General features: G+C 43.3%; 1 protein-coding gene across 1 annotated transcript; it reads right to left on the bottom strand.

Moving 5' to 3' along the window:
* Positions 1-42: 42 nt before the first annotated feature.
* Positions 43-17,092, bottom strand: rab3b (RAB3B, member RAS oncogene family). The gene is made up of 5 exons (XM_084922320.1): positions 16,856-17,092; positions 14,339-14,563; positions 7,865-7,983; positions 7,663-7,787; positions 43-4,338 (listed from the first exon to the last, which is right to left on the bottom strand). Exons 2-5 carry the CDS (start codon positions 14,561-14,563, stop codon positions 4,154-4,156), a joined length of 654 nt encoding a protein of 217 aa, XP_084778446.1. The 5' UTR covers positions 16,856-17,092; the 3' UTR covers positions 43-4,153.
* Between the last annotated feature and the right edge of the window lie 319 nt (positions 17,093-17,411).

Raw genomic sequence — 17,411 nt, 5'->3', positions numbered from 1 at the left:
GACTGCGTACGTATGAATTCTACCAAGGAAAAGCGACACACATTCTGATTAAAGATTGTGATTTTTATTATACTAAATCTGATCTATAATATACAAACATTCACAATATTTTGTACAATCACTTTGTGCTTCTCCCCGAACAGGAGCAAACCGTAAGACAACAAGTTTACAGGAACTCTCTAAGAATTAGTCCATGGTTACACTGCAGAAAAATAAACTCAACACCAGGATCAGATCTACCTCTATCATTTACAAAGTCACTTAGAAAATAATCATATGAAGACGATGTCCATGTTATTGTAAGTTCTTATCCATATGAAGACACACGGCAGGGAGTTACACACACCAACGTGCGCTGTGGTTGCTATACAACAGTTTGGCAGGATATAAGTTTATCAGAATATTTAAGAACAAATGTTTCTTCAAGTCTTCCATGAACAAACGCACTGGATCTCAAAATATCACAAGAACCCGTACAACTGAACACGCGATAAATATCATGATACTCAACACGAACACACACGCACACACACACTCATGTAGGAAACACTGCAAACACGGCGGCTGTGCGACTACACCTGCTAAAGGGGGCGAGAGACGTGCTCTCCTCACTCATCAGTTCCACTCACGTATGTGCGTGACTAAAAATCAGTCTCCGTGTGGCCTTGGCGGCACGGTCGCAGGTGCAAAAGCTGATTGCCACCATGAAGCAGGGCTGCAGTGCTCAGTGTGGCCCGGGCCAGGGTCTCTGATCCTGATCTCCTTTCCTGTCTTTGTTCTTCTGTGATTTTGGAAAAAAGCAGACATGGAAGTCTGTTCACGACATAGAAACCAAAACTACAGCGAGCACGCACTCCAGCACCGGCCAGAGGCGAGACCCTGGATGCTTTTTACTCTTCTATGACTCGTGAACTCTGACTCAGCTTCCAGCAAAGTGCAATTCAAACAGGTTCACTTCACACCTGAAGGTTGATGATTAGTGTGAATGCAAACAACATTCTACATCTCAGATTGTTTCATAATAACACCAAAAAGAGCTCCAAGCATGTCTCCATTTGTCTGGAACAGAATTTGTATGTGAACTGAGCCCTTATGAGCACGCTCACACCACCAAAGGGAGTGGCTGATCATTCAGCTATGACGGTCAGACAGTCGTCAGTTAACCTCAGAAACAAACCTCCTGCATGTCGGTTACTTTGGAGTTCCTGTTGCTGTTTGCAGCTTCCATTAATGTGAGTCCGCTTGCTTGATCCTGAACCAGAAAAGCTGTGTGTTACTGGAAGGTTTGACTGCTGCAGCTCTGGGTTGTGTCGTCAGGTCTCAGTGGCTTTAGATAACTCCAGTCTTCTTAACTCGTGCTCTGTTTCTCTGTAATTAAAGCTCAGAGGTCAGAGAGGTGAATCCAGAGTTTCGGTCCCACAGGAAGGACAGCGTTTCAGTTTAAAGCATATCTCATTCGGGGTCATCACTGATTCTCTGCCGTGTATTTAAAGAATCTTACGGCTCTGTGAAGGCAGGAACTCTGCATCTCACTTCTGAGCACAGCCTTACATTACAGCAAAATGCACCTGAACTTAGGCTTCAGCAGCCACACCCACACCGGGCTTTAAAAATAAAAATGGCTCTGAGGCCTCTGATTCCTTGGAAGTCTTGGACCCCATTGGTCCATTCAGAAATCCTTCCACACCTTCACAACACAATGGAAACAGCTGGTACAGCGGCAGACGTTTTGGGGCTTCCTGTCAATGAGAAGAAACACTGACTGAAGGCCGGAAGAGTGAAGATCTGAAGGACTGCTTCATCAGACAGAAACAGGAAGGTTGTATAAGCTATGAAGGACATGCAAAGAGAGCTGAAAGTCAGGCAGCATCACGTTAAGTCCTGCAGAACATCAAACTGAGGGCAGCTGTTGGAGGCTGCAGATTAGAGAGGACAGAGATAACAAACAGGGATTGTTTGTGCTCCTGCACACGCTCACATCAGACTTATATTTGTTCTGTTTGTTGTTAATAATCTTCCCGACGGAGACAATCTGAGTCAGAGTTCAGAGTTTTTTTTAGTGGATGGTTTGCACATGCTCAAAGAGCATCTGTGTATCTCAGTTTGGTTTCCACAGAAACCAAGACTGAAATCATCATACAAACATCCATAAAATCACAATCACACAGCTTCATTTCACACCTGGTTACAGGTGTCATCAATACTCACAGCTGTTCATCCGATATGACTCTTGAAAATAATGATTTAATCTGAGGTTTTACAGATCAGAACTCCCAATGGAGGTTTTTTCTTGGATGTAAACGTATGTGTTGTCTCAGTAATACTTTGTTTTAACACCATTTCAAGTGTTTTCCTTCTCATTGAAGTTTCTGTAGTTATCTTAAGACCCTGTTCAACCACCAGGGGGTGCTGTCTCTTCACCTCTGACCCGGCTCCTCTGACCCGAGCGACTGGACTGCAGCCCTGTCAGAGTTGTGCGCTGGTGGTGCAGCCTTAAAGCGTCTGTCTGAATAAGGCCAGTAAGAGTTTGTGGGCTATAGGCATGTTATATCAGAGGAACTAACGCTAGCTGTAGAGAAGCAGCATGAGTGATGACTCAGAGGAGGACTGTAAACACATGAGCAGCTGTGGCGTTGTGCTACACTTTGAGAGGAAAGGCAGTGCTGTGCTGACCTGTGACCCTGCTGACATCACACTCCAACTAAATGGGCATTTGGCGTGTTTGAGACACTAAACTTGACCCGCAGTGTTACTCAGTTAGAGGCCTGCTGCCTCACTGCATGTGTCATTACAGCACAGAGCAAGCAGGTGGCAATCATCGCGTCTAATCTCAGGCAGAGTAAGAAGATTCACCCTCGGTGTCCCGGTCAACATCACAGTGCTGCAATCAAAGAGAGCATCTTCAGGGTAACATAGAGAAGTCGGACGGCATCTTTGTGATGCATGCGAATGAAGCACACTTCTTAAGGGGTGTCCACACAGGAAGTGATTCACTCATCTTGCATCATTTTAATGGCAGCTAGATTATGGCTGTTCCTGGCTGTGGTTGCTTAGGTAGCCCTCTAATGTATTTACCACCCCCTGATATGTCAGTCAGAGGTGTCCTTCACTCCACTGGTAGTTGCTTTAACCGCTCACCTTTAAGTTAAGGAAAGTTTAACTCAAGAGCCACCCACCTTGTAGTGGTTATTTCTCTGTGAAGAAGTCTGCACTACAGAGTGGCACGCAACGGCTTGCAGAAAAAAGCCTTTTACTAGTGTTAACAATCATCTGCAGTTTGGTCTCTGCAGCAGCTGGACTGGATGGATCCTATTGTCCCTCTGACCTGCAGTGGTTTCCTGCTGGATGTTTCACATCTGTGCAGCATTCTGGATCAGCTTCTGTTGGATTTGACTTTCATGCTTGCAAGAAGTTGAGTCTGTGGTTACCAGCTGTGCAGCTTTTTAGACATTAATTGTTTCCACCTTGAAGTCACACCAGCACAGAAAATGCGCAGATCTAATCATCCTGTTGGAAACACCTTCAGTGCATTTGTTTCTTGGCGGAAACAGTCCACTCTCCACCCCTGACTCACAAATTCCCCCCACTTACCAAAAGTCTTCCTCACAGTCCTGACCTCTGACTCCTCACTCCACAGTAAAAGGCTCTACTTCACACACATGAATGTCAGCATTTCAACTAACACAACTATGAAATAAACCGTGCACGCTCATCAACAGATGCTAATTATCCATGCGACAGCTAAGAGAACGAACCGGAAGTACCTGATGTCACTTTTTCAGCCTGTCTGTAACTGTGTCACTTTCTAGTATAATCAAGCCTTTGTTCTTTTTTTGTTTCTGCATAAGAGAAAAATCCTTGAAAACAGTCACTGGTCACAGTGATATCACCACCAGCAGCACAATAACCTTTTCAAACACACCAAATCCACATTAGCATGGAGTACGCTGACAGCTAAAGGGCCTCCCACGGACACTTGGGATGGTAAAAGTGGTTATATAGATGTTAGTTAGCAGGGCCTGGAGAAGGCGTAGTAATGGATGGCCGCTCACAAACATGAAGCAGAGCGAGTGTGCAGAGGAATGTTACAATAGATAATCTATATATTTTTTTTTCTTTTTCTTATTTTGAGAGCTTGGGGGATGACAGACGATCAGCAGCACTTCTGAGGTAGCTGGGCAGGTTTGTCGGTCAGTCTGGTGGTCTTGGAACCAGGAGCTGCCGGCGCCTCTACGTCCACACGCTCCGACATCTTCACACAGATGATGTCCACCAAGCGCTCGAACACCTGCCGCACATTGATGTTCTCTTTGGCGCTTGCCTCGTAGTACTCGAAGCCTGCGGGAGGAAGCAGAAGAGTTTTACTTAAAAACCACTGCAGTAACATTTAGAGGCGTCGGACTCAGTGGATCACATTAGACTAGTGATAAACGAAATGCTCCTTTATGCTGATGATGCCATGTTGTATAGCTCATAAACAAAGTGCTTTTAAACTCAGTGGAAATGTCATTGTCCTAGTGTTTTATATGTCTGAATTCTCTGAATTTTCTGTTGGATTTTATTATTATAGCATTTTGAAGTTAGTTTGTGGTAATGCAGATGTGTTTTCATGGATATTTGTTTTAGTTTTTAGGTCGTACTTAGTTTCAGTTCACACTTTCAGTAGTGTTTCATTATTTCTGTGTTTCTGGTTCTGTTGGGTTTTACTTCCTGTCTGTTGATTGTCTTGAATATGTTTAACTGTGGCTTATCTCCCCCCCGTCTAGTGTGTGTAAACAGTCCTGTCTCCCTCTGTGTTCTTGTCAGATTAGGTTTTTATCTGTGCTTTGTGTTGTGCTGCCCTGCATCTCCATGGGTTTTCTTTGGATTGCAAAATTTTGGATATTCCAACAAATAAAGGCTTTCTTTCAACTACCTGCCTTGGTGTTCTGGATTTGGACCCTTTCCAACACCTCCACCTTCCAATTTATGCAGGAAAACAACTTTCTCATGGGTTTATTTCTTTAATTTAATGAATGAAACATAAAATCTCCTTTCCTTTCCATGCTGATGACAATGCATTGTATTGCTCAGATGGGGTGGCTGTAGCTCAGGAGGTAAAGCAGGTCATCTACTAATCAGAAGGTTGGTGGCTTGATTCCTGACTGCTCCAGTCGGCATCTTGGGCAAGACACTAACCTCATCGTGCTGTCTGACGCATCAACCTGAGTTTGACTGTTCAATAGAAAACATTTATGTCATGGTCTCCGTGCCTGCCCGGGCCGGCCCCACAAGGCTACATTTGCTGTTTTGGTTCTCTCTCTCTCTCTCTCCCTCTCTGCCTGGGCGGAGCTCACTGTGGGCTCCCGCCCTTGGCCCACACACCTGACAACAATCACCTGTCATCACCGGGAGCACTATTTGAGGCTGGAACACAGATCCTCTCGTCGCTGGATGATTGTACTACTGACGTTAGTGTTTCTCGCAGCTCCTGCGAACTCGTGCTTAGTAATTTGAGATTCGTGATTAGTTTGTGACTTCCCTTCTCTTCTGCTTCAGACCTTCCTCCCCGGACCTGTGACCTCCCTGCCGTGTGAACGTGTGTGAGTGTGGGCAAGAAGACGTGAGCGAGTGTGAGAGAGCTACCCTGTGATTCCCTGGAGTTTTGGATTCCCCTCACTGTATATACTGTGCACTGGTGCTGTAAATAAACTGTTTTTTGGAGGCGTCTAAACGCTCTGCGCCTGAGTTCCTACAACCAGATTGTGACAATTTAAGCACATACAACATGTTGTATGAAAGGCTTTGAGTGCTCTGCAAGAGTAGAAAAGGGCTATATATGAAAGATCATTTAGATATATGTTTTTACTAAGTACATTCTTGAATATTAATGCAAGAGTAAAGACAAAAAACCCTGAGAATGAGATGGAGGCGCTTACTGGAAAAGAACCAGAAGAGTTTTCTTCTTTTAAGTGGCTGAGTATTTTCACTTCTAGCTTTAGAGCTTTAGTAAGATAGATGCTGTTTATATTGAACTGTAACTGTTTATATTGTCTGTTTGCTTTATGAAAACTGTTGCCATTCAGCTACGTGTCAATGTCTGCTCTAGTTTTAAAAATGAAAGGGAATACACTCCATATTTGATACCAGAGAGATCCTTAATATAATAAAGCTTAAAGTTTGGAGAGCGAACATTGGTTCATGTAAGAGCTGTCAGACAGACACTAGGTCCTACTCATTTCTTTTCGAGTAGGTTTTTCCCGTGTCATGGAAATGATTTTCTGTTTTTTTTTTTTAATCAGACTGTGTGAGAAGCAGACACTTGAACAGACGCTCGTTTAGCTGATGTGGAGAATCTGATTCACTCTCTTCCTCAGGCTACATGAAAGGTGAGTTAAACAGTTAATAGAGCTGCAGCAAGGCTCAGTTTCAGCTCTATTATCTGCATTAGGACAGAAAGCATGAAGAGTGAAGCATCTCATCCCATATTTGTGTGTTTAAGGTGTTTCAGGCTTTCGGCTCAATGTCAGCACAGCTCTCTGATGGACTGACCTCAGAGCAGCTTTGAATACACGTGACCTGAACAGAGGGCCCTGAATAACACCTGAGCTTGTCTAAAAACATTGGGAGTGAAGTCTGTAAAGTACAGACATGATAATGTTTATTTCTATTTTTCTGCATGTTCATTATTGATCATATGTAAAATTAGGCCGATCATGCATGTCGGGACTTTTTGCTGAGACACTTGAATAACAATGACATTCTTGTATCACAAACTTAACTATAAATAAATAAAACCAGAATAGTAATTTATTTGCCACATAATGTAAGAATGAAAAGTTTGAAGGTGTTTTCATGAGTGTGCTTTAATTAATAATAATTTTCAGGCTAAACACCATCAAACAAAGAAAAATCAATGCTGGCGCTCTGAATCACAGTTAGAAATTTCTTTGTTCTGCAGTCAGCACACGGTGTGCGAAAATGAATTCACATAGGGTGGTGCATTAATAAAATCTATCAACAATAAAGTGCAATGCTGCTTTTACTGGAATAAAAAGCTACTCGCCCCATCAGTGCTGAGAGCCGCAGCTTTTACCTGCTTTCATATTCTTGTTCTTCGTGTTCTTGTGCATAAAGAAAAATTAAAGCTAAACTGAGTACTTTCTAAATGTTCAGACCAAGAAAAAGCAAAAATAAAATAAACTTATAATCAGATTTCCTCCAACAGGTATAATTTAAAGAAAGTTCTTCGGCAGACAGGGCTCACCTGGTGAAAACACACCTGTCCTGACTGTTTGCAGAAACCATCCCTGTTAGTCTGAAGGCTCCTCCTGCACTGCCTTCATGCTCAGGTGTTTGCAGGTAAATGTTAGATAATATGAGGAAGTGGAGGGATTGTGTGTATGTATTTTAATCACACTATGGGTTTTTCTACTTTTTTACTACATCATACATACTACATGTCCCATGAGCCTCAGCACAGAGCTGCTGAAGGAAGAGATGAGCCATCCCCTTTTCTTTGAATAGTTAAACTAAATAAGCACATATATATAATTTTCTCTTTAGGTTCCTTTTTGGGGTCCTGAGGCAGTTTTTCTCTCACTCCAACCATCTCAACTAAAGAAGAAGAAACGTTTCTTCTGCTGTCTGTACCACCTGAGGTGAAAGAGAGCTGAGTCTCACCTAGCTGATCAGCCAGGTGTTTTCCCTTCTCAGGGGGTACCACTCTCTCCTCGTCCATGTCGCACTTGTTGCCCACCATGATCACCTGGGCGTTATCCCACGAGTACGTCTTGATCTGCGTGGCCCTGCAAACACACAGCAACATGACTGAGCTGAGTTTCACTTTCTGAGCTGAATCACAGGCTTCCAGCCAATCACCTACCAGTCCTGGACGGCGTTGAAGGATTCCTCGTTGGTGATGTCATACATGAGAATGAAGCCCATAGCACCGCGGTAGTAGGCTGTGGTGATGGTGCGGTAACGCTCCTGACCGGCCGTGTCCTGAAAACAAACACACAGCTAGTCACATGACCATAGATGGGCATGCGTTACTGTAATCTGATTATTTTTTTCAAGTAACGAGTAAAGTAAGGGATTACTATTGCAAAAAAAGGTAATTAGATTACCGTTACTTTCCCGTAGGAACGCTGCGTTACTGCGTTACTAAAACCGTGATTTTTTTTGCGAGATTGTCTCATGACAGTGACGTAAGCGAGTGCGACGTTCGTGACAACAGCTGTGTGCAGATCAACAATGGATAATATATGGAGTGCGGGACAGAGTACAAGCGTGCAGCGTTTAAAGCGTGGAAGTACTGACCTGAGTTTGAGTTTGATTTCGTAAAAAGTGACAAAAACATTAGCGTCCGTTGTGTGTGGGAGGAAAACTTCTTTTTATAGCGAAAAAAACCCCTAAACTTCAGAGCAAGCACCGAGTGCGCTACGACGTAATGGGAAATTCACAGAGAAACTCGCGGATTCTTCAACTGACCGCTGCGACACACCTGCACCAGGGCAAACCTCCGCCTACCCCACTCCTGCTTTACAGGTGAAAATAGAGCAACAGAGTCTTTGATTTTATTTATTTTCTGCTGTGTTTTACTTGCATCTATTTGAAAGACTGAGTGAAAACACACAAAAAAATTATTTTATATACTGGAATGTGCAGAAAATAGGTTTAATGTTAAACAAATTTCTTCCAGTCAGAGAATGTTGCATGTAATAACATTTTTGCTTGATGCATAAAGTTAAAAGGTTAAAACTAATAAAACAAGTTTTAAAAAGAGACTTTTCCATTTGATTACATTTTGTATGATGGATTATGCAGAAAAAGTAGAATTGGGCTGAAATATCTATTTCTTTATCTCCTATTCAGGTTGTAAATCATGTTTTTAAAAAGTAACTAAGTAACTAAGTAATTAACTACTTTTGAAAATAAGTAATCAGTAAAGTAACGCTATTACTTTTGGGGGGAAGTAATCAGTAATTAGTTACTGATTACTTTTTTCAAGTAACTTGACCAACACTGCACATGACTGTGCCAGCTGCAAACAGACTTTAACTAATCAGCAGCCTCCCAAGTACTAAAATCTGCAATTCTTCCAACGTCCAGCAGAGGCTCCAGCAGTGAGTCAGTCCCTTCAGACTCCGATTTTAAAGGTTTACAGCAAAAAGAAACATATTTACAGCTCAATACACAAACTTGTCTGGTCTCTATCGATAATTTCCCCCTTTATAACAACAGTATGGGGGGAGTGGTTTTAGAACTCCCCTAGAAAGTTTGCATTATTAGAGGCGTGGCCTCTTTGACTGACAGGTAAATGGTGACACAAGTGGCTGTAGCTGCTACCAGTCAATACCTCTGGACCCTGTTTGTGCTGTTAGAGCCTTTTTAATGACATTATGTGACCAATAATATGGCTGCTGTGAGGTTACTGTACTAACAGACCATCTAGGAAGTGAAATTCTAGGTATCTGTATCTGTGTGATGTACCCATACAGTCTGTAGATGCATACTGATAACAAGAGCATTAGCTGATAACTTAGCATTCCAGCCTCTCGTCTGAATATGGTCTGGAAACAAACAAACAAAAAAAAACAGCACGGCGAAGGCCGAAAGTAAACTCCAAAACTTCCAGACTTCGTGCCTGCATCCATATTTAAGGTCCACTCTATGAATCTACCATGATGAAGCCATCAGTGCTGAAGCTCCAGAAATAAAGCTGTAAAAATGTCTGTAAATCTGCAGGAGAAGAAAAAGAGAGGAAGACGCTGAGACACAGCGGGGAAAAACTCCTGAAACAAACATCCTCACAAATACATGAATACATAAACTACACAGCAGGTTCATTATAGATAATTTGTTTGGAACCTAAAATATGAGTGCGTTGATTCAGCTTAAGTGTTTCTTTAGACACCTGCTGGGTTTCTGCAGAAGCTCAAAGGCTTGAAAGAACAACTTCTGAAGAGTAAAGGGTGATGAATAAAAAGTTCGTTTTTAGTATTTAAGCAAAACAGTCATTCAGCTAACGGCATCAGCATCCCTGCCTGTGCTAATGTATATGTGTCAGTGCTGCTTTAATAACTCTGACTTGTGATATGACAGATTAAATACACATCATTACTGTGGAAACTGAAGACAATCAGTAAAAATTATCTAAGAAAGCACCAGAGACTCTTTCAGCTAGTCTCGGGCCATTGATCTCTGCAACAAGCAGCCGGGCCACGGTGTGACTTTCACGCCGCCGTCCTCCACCACTTCATCCTCCGTATCACTACAGCTGCCCCGAGTCACTCTGCTAATTTTAGCTCTGACTCAACACTTCCTGATTCTGCCTTTATCCGGAGAGACACAGCGAGAGCTCGCATACGATTAATTAATTCAGACTGTGGAGTGTGTGTGTGTTTACGATGGAGGATGATCAGCCTCAAAAATATGCAGACAGCTGAAACACTCTCCTACTTCCTACTCCTGTATGACACTAACAGAGCCAAAATGTCCAAAATGAATATCATGTTTTATTCCATAAGACCTGAGGCCATAAACTCATCAGAGGTTTGCACTGAGCTTGGCTGAGCGGGAGGATCAATCTCCTCTTAAACTTCTATCCAATCACACTTTTGACAACCAGAGGTGTCGCCCGTAGTGACTACATGTGTCTGTAAGCAGAGCCAGTGATCTAAAATCTGTGTTAACATGTTGAAGTTAACAGCCATAAACTACACCTCCCATGATGCTTTGGTTATAGCTCTCCATCCAACAGTTTGTGTTCAGTCTATTTTTACTCACAACGATGCTTTCAGTTTGAATCAGCTGGCTCTGATTGGCTCCAATTATGTCAACACACATACACACACACACGCACACACACACATGAATGCACACAAACACCTTCAGGGCCCTTTGTCTCCCGCCAGGTCTCAACCTCTCCACCCTGAGAGCTCCTTTTAATTGCCACTAAAGTCAACACAGTAACGGAGTGTGTGTTTGTGTGCCTGTGTGTGTGAGCGTAAAGGGCCGCTGTCATGGCAACAACATCACCACTGATAAAAGGAGCTGTGAGTGTGTTTTTGCTGCAAGCAGAGCTCAGTCTGCTGATCCACTTTAAACGCATGCAGCTGATCATTACTGCGCTTTATGAAGACGTGCGCTCTGTCACAGCACGTTCAACATTACAGCTGACGTCACAGAATTGTAACGTTTCGTCGCAGTGTATTAAAGCAGCGAGAGCAGAGACATTAAAGGACGAGGAGACACATCACTGAACCCTCTGAGAGATTCAGCATCAGCAAAGATGGAGGCACAAGTTTAACCTGCAGGGAAAAGATGCTTTTTAAACTTTAATTTGAAGGAATAAACAGACAATTTTACAAAAACTGCCCGAATGGAACAAGTAAAGGCTCAAAATCCACATCAATCAAGCCAATCGAATAAAAAACAGAGCAGGAAGCATCAGTGCGATCTGCAGCGGCTAAAGATTCGATCAAACCTTAGATCAGCATTGGGCTGTCAAATGAACATCAGATGATGTCTGTGGTCAGTTTGTGGAAGGTTTTTGATTGTTTTGGTGTAGCATGCATGAAAGCTGTGGTCTGATCTCGACTTAATGTGAGATCATTCTATTCATGCAGTTTTTATTTATGGACATGAAAGAAAAAAAAAAAAAAAAAAAGAGTTAATTTCAGTAATTCTTCACAATAACTGCTCCAGTTCAATTCAGTTTAATTCAGACAGCACCAATTCACAGCAACAATTGCCCCATGATGCTTTATAGTGTAAGATAAAGAGAAAACACCAACAATCAGACGATCCCCTGTGTGAGCAGGACGTGGCAACAGGAGGAAGAAAGAACTCCCTTTGAACAGGAAGTTAAATCACATAAGATCCGATCAGGCAAGTGCTTTAAGGTGTTTCCGAATTTCTGCTGATTGGTGAAAAGTGCATCTTCAAGCACTTTGGCTCTGCAGCTCAACATCTAAACCACATGGAGTATTTCCAGTATTTAGAATGGGTCCGCTCAGTCAGCGTCCTCCTGACCCATCAGGACAGCGTGTTCTGCCATACCACAAAACCTCACCAGGAACAGGTTGAGGAACATGGTGCGTCCATGGAGCTGGCTCGACCTCCAGACTTTCCCAATGGCTGCAGGTGAGCAGACATCCATTTCCCCAACAACATTTTCAGCTGAAAGATCTCTCTTAGAAAACCTTTCATTCTTGTTAACAGCTCACTTGGTGCTGTGTCAGCTGAGATGCTCAGCATTGTAAGAGGGGCTGATTGGCTCACAAACTGTGACTTTCTCTATGGTTCATCTTCACTTTTGCACAGAGATGCATCTAAAAAAAGGAGAGACCTTGGAGAAAATGTGTCACTCTTCCAGTGACTGTATCTGAGCGGTAACCTGAGGTTAACTTTGTATTTGGTGAGCTCAGACAACCTTCAGAGGAAGCTCATTTCTGCTGCCTGTATACTCAGTCTGCCATCACTGCCTACAGCTCTTGGTCATATGTGGGGTAGGAATGTGTAAGTTTGCTCACTTACAAATAAATGAACTGTCTCTATTTTTTTTATGATAGTTTCATTTTAATGGACAGAGACGGAATATCATTTGAAAATCCAGAAATTGACATTACATAAATGTTATAAATACATCTGTATGTTCATTGAGGGAAATAAGTATTTGATGCTCTGCGAACCAGCCAGAACCTCCTACAGACTGGCTGTTTGCCATGTGGCAAACAGATTACAATCAATCAATCAATCAAAAACTCAGTGACCATCAATCAGTCTAAGTCTGGAGCTTCATGCGAGATCTTGCCTCATGCGATGAGGATAATCATAGGAAAAGTGGTGGATCAGCCCAGAACTCCATGGGATGAGCTTGATAATGGTATCGTGTTACACTGTAATGGATTGGAATCTTCAAGGAGGCTCATGTTCAGGCCCATCTTAAGTTTACCAGTGAACACCTAAATGAATCAGAGAAGGCTTGGGAGAAAGACCTGTGGTCAGATGAAACCAAAATCGGGCTCCTGCTGAGGTTAGAGGAAGAGAAATGCTGAGTACGACTCAAAGAATAGCATCCCCACAGTCAGGCACAGAGGTGGAAACATTATGCTTTGGGCTGTTTTTCTGCTGCGGGTACATGATGATTTCACCGCACTGAGGGGCCGATGTATGAAGCCAAACTAGAACCAGAACCTCCTTCCCTCAGCCTGATCACTGAAGATGGGTCAAGGATGGGACTTCCAGCATGAGAATGACTCAAAACATATCGCCAAGGCAACAAAGGAGTGGCTAAAGAAGAAGCAAGTCCTGTGAAGCTACTAAGGCTTTGAGTTGGCAACTTGAGAAGTGAGCAAACCTGATCACCAACAACAAGAAACATCTTACTGCTCTGCTCGCCAACAAGACATGCAAGTCAGTTTATAATTTTTATGTAATGTGTTTTTTTAAATTTTTGGTTGATATTCATCTCTCATCATTAAAATGAAACCACCATAAAAAAAACAGAGACTCTTCATTTCAACTGGGATCAAATCATTATTCCCCCTTTAAACCTTTCTGTAAACCAGCTCCGCCTTCAGCATTCATCGTCACCACGACACACCGATAAGAAGCTTGCATTAAGTCCAAGGTCCGACTGACCCATTGGTGCATCTCATGCTTTTATCATCACTTTTAAACAACATCCTGAGATACTGAAGCAGCTGTGTGTTACGTCCCTGAATGACCATCAGTGTTGAGCCCTGAGTCTGTATGAGGGAAAGAGGTTATTGTTTGGTACCAACTTTTTAAAGGGCTGTTACAGAATCCAGGTAATGTTGCATTACCTTTCAGCGTCTCAGCCTTACCTGCATGGACCCTACCACCTGCCCAGTTAAGGGTGATGCAAATGAGACAAAATATAAACAAAGAGAAGTTCCTGCTGACTCCTCACTGCTAATTGACGCTACCATCGCATTCCCTGACTAACAAAAGAGCCACACAAAAAAACAGACACACAAACACAGAGTTTAAACTGATAATCTGATGATCAATAATTAATTTTATGACTAAAACATTTTGTGGTTGCAAAACCACTTCTTCCTAACAGAGGGGCTGGTTCTGAGGCCTGACACCAATGCAGGTGTCCTCTGACGTCAATGCGAACCAGGTTTAACATCTAACCACCAGCCTTCCAACTTCTTTCTATTATTTTTTACTTCATAGCTAAAAAAAAAAAATATATATATCACAGAGGCAGAGAGTGAAGACATCGATGCAACAAGACACCATGTGCATAATTTGTGACATCAGCATCTGTTTTCACAAGCCAGTCCATCTCCGGCATCTCAGACAAGCAAACCGTCCTCACCCAGATCTGCAGCTTGATCCTCTTGTCGTTGCGATACACCGTTTTCACTTTGAAGTCAATGCCCACGGTGCTGACGAAGGAGTTGCTGAAGGAGTCGTCGGCGTAGCGGAACAGGAAGGACGTCTTCCCCACGCTGCTGTTGCCGATGATCAGCAGCTTGAACATGTAGTCGAAGTTCTGGTCAGAGCCATCCCGCTGGCCGAAACGCTGGTCTGCCTTTGCCATCTGAAGATTTGAAAAGGACAAAAACACAAGAATCAGCAACATGAATTTTCATCCAGACTGAGAGCTTCTTTTAAGTCTCACCTGAGATTGCAGAGTTTACATTTGCTTATGTCACAGTCTAAGCATGTCAGTGGTATAAAAGCTCTTTTACTTTGATGGGATCAGTTGGGATGGGAAGAATCTGTCTGCTTACAGTGTTGTCACCCAGTATTCCAAACTCTCTTGATTATTTAGACCCATGAATGTATAGAAAAAGGGTAAAGAAAATCCTTTGAAGGTGATTCAACATTTAGTGAAGAGAACACCTGAACAGCAGACGTCTGTGGTCGCCTAAAACTCACTCAGGTCTGATGCACTAATGGTTTCAGTGGTGTTTCTGAGGTGGGATGCAGAGTGTTGTGCACGTGTGGACTACAGGAGCAGATTTCATGGTGGCGTGAGCGTCGTTTTAACCTAGTGTAACCAGTCAGCTTCACCACCAACAACATCAAGCGACTGCCTCACTGGTGAGTCCATAACATGCAGACAAAGGAAACGTAGAATAACCAACACTGACTTCATGTTTTATTCAGTACAACCTAAAACAAGTGGCTGAGCACATAAAACACACAGAAGTCAGAGATCTCATAGACTTCTACAGGACCGAAGTCTGTTTGCAGCCACAGCTCTCGCCCCCTGGTGGCCACTAAAAAGAAGGCAGCTTTAAGGCATTTTCCACACTGGCTTCATTTTTCACACCTGAAGCTGCGTTAGTCTTTTCTGCGGCCTGTGGGTGTTTTCTGCACGGCATCCAGTATCTGCCTGCTCCTCCACAGAAAGACGCGGTGCAATGTAAATCGTAAATAAATCGTCAAAGATGTGCAGATGATTCCAGGTGTTTGATTTGAAGGTGTGGTTGAAGGAGCTGAATAAAAAAGGACATTCTTAGGGTGAAAACATCAAGCAGATCCATCAGAAGAGGACACATCACAGCTTGGTCCATTCAGGGGTCAAAGGTCTGGAAGTTACATCAAAACATGAGGAAGCACTGTGTGTAGCATGAAGAGAAGAACTACAGGTGCAGAGGGTTCAGCCCGAGCTGGAAATATCCATCAGGTGAAGCTGAACCCGAGCCATCTCGTGCCGCTTCCATTAGCGCATGTCATAATGCAATATGATTGTTACCCCCCAAAACAACCACTAGTGGAGAGCATACTGTAGATAATGTAACTGAGTACATTTACTCAAGTACTTTACTTAAATACAGTCTTAATGTACTTAATGTACTTATCCTTGAAGTATTTCTGATCTCAGCCACTTTAATTATTTTGGATGTGATACTTTGTTTCTTCTTCTTCTGTAGATTTAAAATATAAATTAATTAACACATCAAAGGTGCAACATTAAAGTCATAAACACATTAAAGAAGCAACAATTGGTGGTTTAATGACTCAATAATCACCATAGAGATTTTATACTGGCTGTACGTGTGAATGGTTGTCTCTCTCTCTCAGTTAACCTTGTGATACCTGTGCAGGTGTGCCCCGCCTGTCACCCTATGACAGCTGGGACAGACTCGTCAGCTGAATAAGAAAATTAATCAATTTTATTTTATTTCTATAGCACCAAATCACAACAACAGTCACCTCGTTGTATGGAGTGCAATGACTAACACAGATGCTGCAGAGGCCAATGGAAATAGTCGCGTTTTCGCTTCTTTGGATAAAAATGATTGAAAAGTATAACGAACAAAAGAGGTTTAAACTTCATGAAGTATCATGTAAAACGTGTGTGAAGGCACGGGACCAATCAGGGACCACAGAATCACACCCAGCAGGTCTGAGCTCACGTGCTGCTCTCCTGATCAGAAGCATCATACCAGAGAGGATTATCTGATCATCACCAGGTTAACATCAGCACGCTTATTATCGCTAAATGAAAGGTGAAGTTGATGAAGGTGCTGTTTGATAATCAGAATGAGCAGCCATCCCTCCAATAGGGCCTCAGCAGGGAGGAGAAGCCACGGAGCAGCCTGAATCCCCGCAGACCAGCTGCACCTCTGACTTCATCATCACCATCATCATCATCCCACATGGACGTCATCAAGCTTCAGCGTCGAAAAATACAAACCATCGATTAGAGAAGGATCGAAGCCATCGATCACCGACGATGATGTGAAGATGATGATGATGAGGCTGGAGGAAAATCACAGAGATGCACGAGCCCCGGTGTCGCACCGGTGCAGGTGTGACCGACGTTTCTGGATCAGTGTGTGTGTGTCCGTATGTGTGTGTGTGTGTCCGTATGTGTCACCTCTGCTGGGCGGATCGGACGCTCTCTCGGTGTCTCGGTGTGCAGATAAAATCCGTGTCTTCTCAGCAGTGGCTCCTGTGTTGGGGAGAGGAGGAGGCGCGTGCAGACCGGATGTTTGCTGTGAAACGAGCTGAAGAGTCTGAATCTGTCCGCGCACAGATGCTTCACGCACGGCGGCAGGATGACATGCTGCACACAACTCCTGCTGCTCCTCACGCGCCAGCAGCGGCTCTTCCACGGTCAACGAGCGGCTCCGTGCGCGCGCAGGCGGCTCCTCTTCAACCAATCACAGCGCGCCGCTCCGCAGACGCTGCGCGCGATGACTCATAACAACGGAGGAGGCTGAAGGAGCGCGAGGACAGCAGCCTGTTGGAGCTACTGCACCATCATCATCTTCATCCTCTTCATCACCATTGTCTTCATTCTCATTAACTTCATCACATCATTATCTCATCATCATCACATCATCATCATCACATGATTTTCATGATCTTCGTCATCATCATTATTTTCATAATCTTCATCACATGATCATCTTCTTCATCCTCTTCATCAT

This window comes from Perissodus microlepis, chromosome 23, assembly GCF_051167445.1.
Source record: "Perissodus microlepis isolate ML-2025 ecotype Zambia chromosome 23, ASM5116744v1, whole genome shotgun sequence".
Lineage (NCBI taxonomy): Eukaryota > Metazoa > Chordata > Actinopteri > Cichliformes > Cichlidae > Perissodus > Perissodus microlepis.
This window is presented reverse-complemented; position numbering and strand designations above follow the sequence as displayed.

Bases quoted from the DNA above. Each gene is read 5' to 3' on its own strand.
- rab3b (XM_084922320.1), bottom strand. From the start codon at position 14,563: ATGGCAAAGGCAGACCAGCGTTTCGGCCAGCGGGATGGCTCTGACCAG. The intron at 7,984-14,338 runs GTGAGGACGGTT...GTTTGTTTTCAG, and splicing joins GGATCAAGCTGCAGATCTGG to GACACGGCCGGTCAGGAGCG. The intron at 4,339-7,662 runs GTGAGACTCAGC...TTCCTCCCGCAG, and splicing joins ACACCTGGCTGATCAGCTAG to GCTTCGAGTACTACGAGGCA.